Below are 7,647 nucleotides of genomic sequence, written 5' to 3'. Positions count from 1 at the left end.
TCTTTTTGTTCAGCTGTTCTTGTGTGTGTATGTGCATACACATGGGTGCGTGTGTGCTAAGTCACTTCAGTCGTGTTTGACTCTTTGGGACCCTATGGACTGTAGTCCCCCAGGCTCCTCTGTCCATGGAATTCTCCAGGCAAGAATACTGGAGTGAGTTGCCATGCCCTCCTCCAGGGGATCTTTCTGACTCAGGGATCAAACACATATCTCTTATGTCTCCTGAGTTGGCAGGTAGGTTCTTTACCACTAGTGCCACCTGGGAAGTCACATGCACAGATGTATTCCTTGGTTGCCTGTGCACACAAGCTGGATCACATGTAAAAGGTGTGTTTTACTCTGGGACACATTCTGAAAAGCTTCTTATCCACCGCAGTTAATTCAAGAATACTTTCAAGAGAGGCTAGTCCTTAAAAGGGTGGGAAGCAATGTGAATAGAGCTCAGGAGAAGAGTTCATTTGCAGAGAGAACAGGCAGCACTGTGGGTGCGGAAATCAGACTCCGGGGACCACATGCTGACTGCACCTTTATTCCTCCACTCGCCTCATTATGGCATTCGCATTAGAACCTTGCCTGAATTTTTATTCTGTATTTATTCCTGTGTATTTGACTACACATATTTTCATACATTTTAAAGAACAAGGTAATAAGATAGTGGATGAGGATGTCATGTCTCTCAGTTTTTTTATGTGGTATCATTGTCATTCTTGGGCTTTGAGTTTAGATCTCTTTTTGCTAAAACCATTGGTCACATTTCACTTCTGTTTCTGATTCTTGTCCCAAATGCAAAGACCTCCCCACAATATACTCTATAAAATCCTACCCATGCCACAAAACTTACTTACTCCTTTCTCATTTGATTTATACCTAAGGACATTTTTGTCATACATGCATTTTGTACTACACGCTTCTTTCTCCATGGAAATATGAGATCCAAAGCAGAGACCTCACCTGCTTTGTTCACTCTAATGGTTTCATAATGGCGTGCATTTATACAGAAACAAATATTTTAGAAAATTAAAATTTCAAAATAAAAAGAACACCAAGGGAAACAAAACCACATTAAATATATTGGATTCAAAACAAAATATTAAGCAAATAGAATGATATAATAAAATAAACTTCTGAAAGAAAAATATAAAGTAGTAATAGTCATGTTAACACAGGTTTTAAATATAATAATATGGGTAAAAATTTAAAAGAGAATAGAAAATGCAATTTAAAAAATAGTGTAGAAAGTTGTATCTAAAATTTTAATTTCAACCTACACAAACATAAATGGATTAAAATATGCTTATAAAAACATATAAGTGATCTTTAATTGTATGCAAAAGCACATATTCTACAAGAAGGCAGCAAATAATTGCTCTTTTTAAGATAGACTACTCACAAAAGGCAAAAGGTGGCAGAAACAAAAACATGTGAGATTATATGGTAATGCATATAACAGGTGGTTTATTACTTCTATGGATGCATAGAAGGATTGCAAGAAAATCAAACCAGTTAATCATAAATTAAATCAGTCCTGAATATTCACTGGAGGGACTGATGCTGAAGCTGACTTTGGCCACCTGATGTGAAGAGCTGACTCATTGGAAAAGACCCTGATGCTGGGGAAGATTGAAGGGAGGAGGAGAAGGGGACAACAGAGGATGAGATGGTTAGATGGCATCACTGATTCGATGGACATGAGTTTGAGCAAGCTCTGGGAGTTGGTGATGGACAGGGAAGCCTGGCATGCTGCAGTCCATGGGGTCGCAAAGAGTTGGACACGACTGAGCGACTAAACTGAAATGAACTGATGGATGCATAAGAACTTTTGATGTTTAAAAAATCAGTGGGAGAGAGGATAAAATACAACCAATTGATAGATTTATACATCCCAAACTTATAAGCCCTCATGCAACCCAACAACAGATATATTTACATACATAATTTAAATTGCAAAGAGTAAAAAATTTTAAAAAGAATTTGTAAATCTTTGTTTAAAGAAATGCAGTTTAAAAACAAAGAATAAACAGAGAATGGGGAAGTGGTTGGAGCTTAGAGCAGTTTCGGGTGAAATGGTACATGAGACACCTATATGTGAGGGAAAGAGTGGGGAGAGAGAAGTTGCATGTATCTATTTCAGCATAGAAGGCTTGTCAAGGTGTTTAAAACACATCTCATTCTCTCCCTCACCCACATGTTGAAGTATAATTCCAGGCCTTTTCTCTCAGAGCTGGAGATGAAATATATTATTAAAAAAATCATACAGAAAAAAACCTGGAAAGAATAAAACAATCTGAATCCAGTGCATAAAGCAAAGAATATGCATAAACAGTTTGTGATAAAGCAAATGGCTAATAAACCTCCAAATATATCCAGTCTCCCAGGTAATAAACAGCTGCAAAGATACGCTCTTTACCATCTGTCTGTTTTCATATTAAATTTAATTATTTTTCAAGTGAATGCTCAATGTAAGAGAAAATTTTGTGAAATGTGTATCAAAAATTGTAGTTTCCAGGTAATAGTTATGCTGTTGATTTGAATCTTTGTGACTCCACGGACTGCAGCACACCAGCCTTCCCTGAGTTTCACTATCTCCCAGAATTTGCTCAAATTCATATACAATCTTATACATTTAAAAAATTAAAACAATGTCATTATTTCACTGCAAATTCCTCTTTATGTAATAGTTTATTTTCCTACCCTGAATCTCCCTGGAAATGTTCAAATTTTACTGATACCATTGTGCTACCAATTTCTTCTTGAATTTCATCCAAGTATATTTTCATTCTTATCACTTAATTATCACTAATAATCTTGTACTGCTGAATCTGACAGGTGATTCTCTTTGAACATATTAAATAAATTGATTATAAATCAGTTAATCAACCATGCATGTAAACAGGGAGATCTGTTGGCTCTGAGCCAGGTATTTGGGTTTCTAAGTGACTGCAGGTAAATGTTCTTGGATTTCATTCTCTGAGGCTTTCTCCTGAAGTGTCTACTGGGCTCTAAGACTCACCTGGATAGAAAGGTTGAGATGGAGGTCTCTGGGTGGAAGTCCAAAACTTCCCCAGGTGGTTGATATTGGAGAATGAAGCTCTGTTCCCAGATAAGAAAGAAGTAAGAAGCAAAGTATGGGTCCCTGAGCCAGACTCAGGAATCCAAATGCACAAACCATGACCTCTCCAGCTCAAAGTGAAACATGCTTAGACCTAGCAGGAGTGGACATATTTACAGCTCTGCATATCCACTGTATTTTCTCATTAGCACATTTTCCACTGTTACTCCAACCCCAAGCACATTTCCCCCATGGGAACTTATCTGGACAGAATGGAAATTTTCTGGGCTGATTTGTTCCCAAGAGACCAGTTAGATGTCAAATGTATCCAGTGCTTATTACTGCTCCATGAACGCTTCTGGATTCCAAAGTTATAACAGTGAACCTTTTTATAGTCCTGAGACAGATTTCTCCAAAGCTAAGTCTGATTGTCTCATTTGTTCTTTAAAAAACTCCATCCAATGCAGACTATACAATCAGAACGCTCATTCTAAATTTTCAGATATTTAGATAGGTCATGTAGATACAAAAATCAATGAGGGGAAAGACTAAAATATCTTACACTAAAATCTGTACACTAAATATCTTACACTAAAACCTGTAATATATTGATGAGAAAAATTGAAGAAGACAAATAGATGAAAAAATATGAGGTGTCCATGGCTTGGAAGACTTAATATTATTGAAATGCTGATACTACCCAAAGCATTCTATAGAGTCATGCACCCTCTATCAAAATTTCCAAAACTTTATTCATAATAAAGCTCAATAAATTGAGTTCCTTAAATTGTGTAGATGAGTTGAATTCAAATAAAAGGAAATTCTTGGAAATAAATGGACCAGTTCTCCTTACAAAATCTGGTTAAAACATAGCAATATCTGGCTCCATTTATTTAAATCCTGCAATCATGGGTAGTTCTTCAGCCCCAGAACAATGTTATACCTGCCTTGCTAATGACTCTTTCCAGAGCCCTCTTTATGTCTTTGTTCCGCAGACTATAAATGAAGGGGTTCAGCATGGGTGTGACCACAGTGTACATCACTGAGGCGATTGCACTTGAGTGTGAGCTGTGGGTAGCAGCAGAGCTAAGGTACACTCCTAAACATGTACAATAAAATAAGGAGACTACTGAGAGGTGAGATGCACAGGTGGAAAATGCCTTATACTTCCCCTGAGCTGATGAGATTCTTTGTATTGAAGAAACTATCTTGGAATATGAATAAAGAATCCCAGTGAAGGAACCACCACCCAATATTGCAGCTGCAAAATACATGACTATCTCATTAAGAAACATGTCAGAACAGGCAAGTTGAATCAACTGATTAATTTCACAGAAAAAGTGGGGGATTTCCAAGTCTGTACAGAAAGACAATCTCAACACCATTACACTTTGTAACAAGGAATTCAGGGCACTCATCATCCAGGACACCAGAACCAGCAGACCGCAGAGCCGGGGGTTCATGATGACCATGTAATGGAGGGGGTGACAGATGGCTACAAATCGGTCATAGGCCATCACGGTCAGGAGAAACATGTCCAATACTGCAAAGAGTATGAAAAAATACATCTGGGTGATGCAGCCTTCATAGGTTAGTACTTTGCTCTGTGTCCTCATGTTCTGCAGCATCTTTGGGATGGTGGTGGAGGTGAAGCAGATGTCTACAAAGGACAGGTTGGAGAGGAAGAAGTACATGGGGGTGTGGAGATGGGGGTCTGAGTTGACAGCCAGGATAATGAACAGGTTTCCAAACACAGTGATCAGGTACATGGAGAGGAACAGACCAAATATGAGGGGCTGCAATTCTTGTTCCTCTGAAAGTCCCAGAAGAAGAAATTCCAAAATTTTTGTATCATTCTGTGGTTCCATGTAGTGAATGTGACTATCAAGAAACAAAAATAGCATGATTACTTTTCTCAGAAATTAGCATTGTAAACATAGTTTAAACTCTATAATTCATATTTTGCATTTAATATTAATATTTATGATTTTCATATGAAAAATTTCCCTCAAGTGATTGCATGTGCTATCTCTGAATACTTCATCCCACATTCAATCTAATCTTCTCCCCATAAAATAATTTATTCTCAACTTTGAAGAGAAATTATGTCACATATTTGGCAGTATAAATTGAAGACTGACTAACTTCTGGATAAAGAGTATACAGTGCTAATATACAATAGTTCATACAGTTCAATGATGAAGGAAGAATAGAAGCAAATAAGAAATTATAAAAATTATCAGATAATGACAGGTGCTGTAAAGCTAAAAAAATCAGGTATAAAAAAGAAACTTAAAGGGTTTATTAATTTTTTGTGATAAAGATAAGCTTTCTTGGTCCTGGAAACCATTCAATCCTGGATATCCAGAAGAGCAAAGAAGCAAAATATATTTTACCAAAAAGAAAGGAATGGTATATTTATATGATCAATGTAGAGCATCCTACTAGAAAAACTGACAAGAGGAATAAATTAAAAATTCACAAAGGAAAGTATTGAAACTACAACAAAAATGAAGGATTTTAAAAAGTTATCTGTTAAAATATTTTTCTAAATAAGATCAAATGCAAAACTTTTATAATTTGAGGCTGTTTCTAAGTGATATCAAATGCAAATCTTTTGCAATTTGAAACTCTGGTTTTGAGTTTTGGTTCTGCGCATATTTGCTCTTTGATTTTGGAAAGTCACTGGAAATATTCTAAATGTTAATATTTCCCCCCAATAATAGGAATAGCAGTATCTATCCTTTTGGAGTAGCTGACAGATTTAGTGGTGGTGGTTTAGTCGCTAAGTCGCAGAAGCCTGGCAGATTTGATCAGTACACATAAAAAGCTTTGCATATTCCTTCTGCTGGTGGGCTTCTCTGGTGGCTCAGTGGTAAGGAATTAGCCTGCCAATGCAGGAGCCACAGAGGATGCGGATTTGATCTCTGGATAGGGAAGATTCCCCTGGAGAAGAAAATGCCAACCCACTTTAGTATTCTTGCCATGGATGGAGGAGACTGGTGAGCTACAGTCCATGGGGTCTCAAAGAGCCAGACACTATTGAGCAGGCACATGCACTATACTACAGCTACTTCCTGTTAGTAAATGGTTACCTCTGGCAATGAGATTTGACTTTTTTTTTTTTCCCCTTCTTCGTCTCAAATGTCTCCATTGCTTTCCTATTGAGGTTCCTAATACCACCTGTCTTTCACAGGCTAATACCCCTGCAGCCAGTATTTACACTGACCCATAGAAACCTTTCTATATTACAAAGCAGACTGCCCAACTCCCAGACTTAATCATCTCCCAGTATCTCCCCACTGGAGGATGAACTCCAAATCCCATAATTTCAAACTCTAGGCTCTTATTATCTGACTCTTATTATCTGACTCTTATTATCTGAATCACCAAGTTCATCTCCTTGTGCTTATCCTCACCCACATCAATTTCATAAATACTGATCTTCAGTCACAGGATCACTGGATATCACAGGCTCAAGACTCAGAGTCCATGTGCATCTGGTTTCCTCTGCTTGGAGAGTCAACTACTGGTCTATTTGGAACTTTTTATTCACCACTATCTTCAAAATGTCATCTTCTTTATTAGACTGCTTATGTAATCTCATTCATGATTCATTTAAAAAAATATTCCCACATATAAAGAAGTGTTTCTCTTGCAATAATTTGTAACTTTTGTTTAATTATATACCTGTTATCTTCTCTAGACTGTGAGAGCCTTGAGGCATTTATTAATATCACACATACTCCTCAACAGCCCAGACTTAGTTTAGTTAGGAACAGTAGCTGAGTAAATATACATTGCATAAAGGAATGAAAGAATATGTTCTCTCAGAAGTTGCTGGTAGTGAAAGAAGAAAAAGAAGCCAAGAAATACTAACATAGGTATGGAAACATGCTGAAGGATATTTTCCATATTCTGAGATCCAGACCTATTAAAGGGTCAGGCTATGTGATTTGTAAGAATAAAATAGAGTAGAATAAGTAAAACACAAAAGAAAATATCAGAGTGCATCATACATTAATAAGGGTTTTTTGGTTCTCTTGGTTCAGATGTCCAGGAGAGGGAAATGGCAACCCACTCCAGTATTCTTGCCTGGAAAATTCTATGGACAGAGGAGCCTGGCAGGCTACAGTCCATGGAGTTGCAAAGAGTCAGACACAACTGAGTAACTAACACACTTGTTCAGATGTGTTTGTGTCTCTATGTGTGCGCACATATGCATATGTATCTATTTCTTGCTTGCCTGTGTCTACATGCTAAAAGCATGTAGACAGCTTGGACACTTCAAAGAAGTTTCTTATTCACTGAGATAAATGCAAAGATAGGGAAAGCAATCTTATTGAGGGAAAGCAATACAAATAAAGAGCTCAACAGAAGAGGCAGGTTACAGAGAGAACAGGCAGCAGCATGGGCACTGAAGTGATCTCAGACTCAAGGGATACACACTGACCACACTTCTTTTCCTCTTTTTACACCATCAGAGTATCCATATGAAGCCCTGGTTGAATTTTTATTTCATATTTGTTCCTGTGTATTTGACTACATCTGTTTCTATATAGTTCAGTGGGCTTCTCTGGTAGCTCAGCTGGTAAAGA

At 37.3% G+C, this 7,647-nt stretch overlaps 1 protein-coding gene across 1 annotated transcript; it reads right to left on the bottom strand.

Annotated features, from left to right (window-relative positions):
• Positions 1-3,969: 3,969 nt before the first annotated feature.
• LOC138441699 (olfactory receptor 7A17-like) lies at positions 3,970-4,953 on the bottom strand. The gene has a single exon (XM_069592793.1). It carries the CDS (start codon positions 4,951-4,953, stop codon positions 3,970-3,972), a length of 984 nt encoding a protein of 327 aa, XP_069448894.1.
• Positions 4,954-7,647: the final 2,694 nt, after the last annotated feature.

Source organism: Ovis canadensis, chromosome 5, assembly GCF_042477335.2.
Source record: "Ovis canadensis isolate MfBH-ARS-UI-01 breed Bighorn chromosome 5, ARS-UI_OviCan_v2, whole genome shotgun sequence".
Classification (NCBI taxonomy): domain Eukaryota; kingdom Metazoa; phylum Chordata; class Mammalia; order Artiodactyla; family Bovidae; genus Ovis; species Ovis canadensis.
The sequence above is the reverse complement of the archived record's forward strand: the minus strand, read 5'-3'. Positions and strand labels throughout refer to the sequence as shown.

Excerpts from the sequence above, each read along its gene's own strand:
- LOC138441699 (XM_069592793.1), bottom strand. The coding sequence starts at position 4,953 with ATGCTATTTTTGTTTCTTGATAGTCACATTCACTACATGGAACCACAG.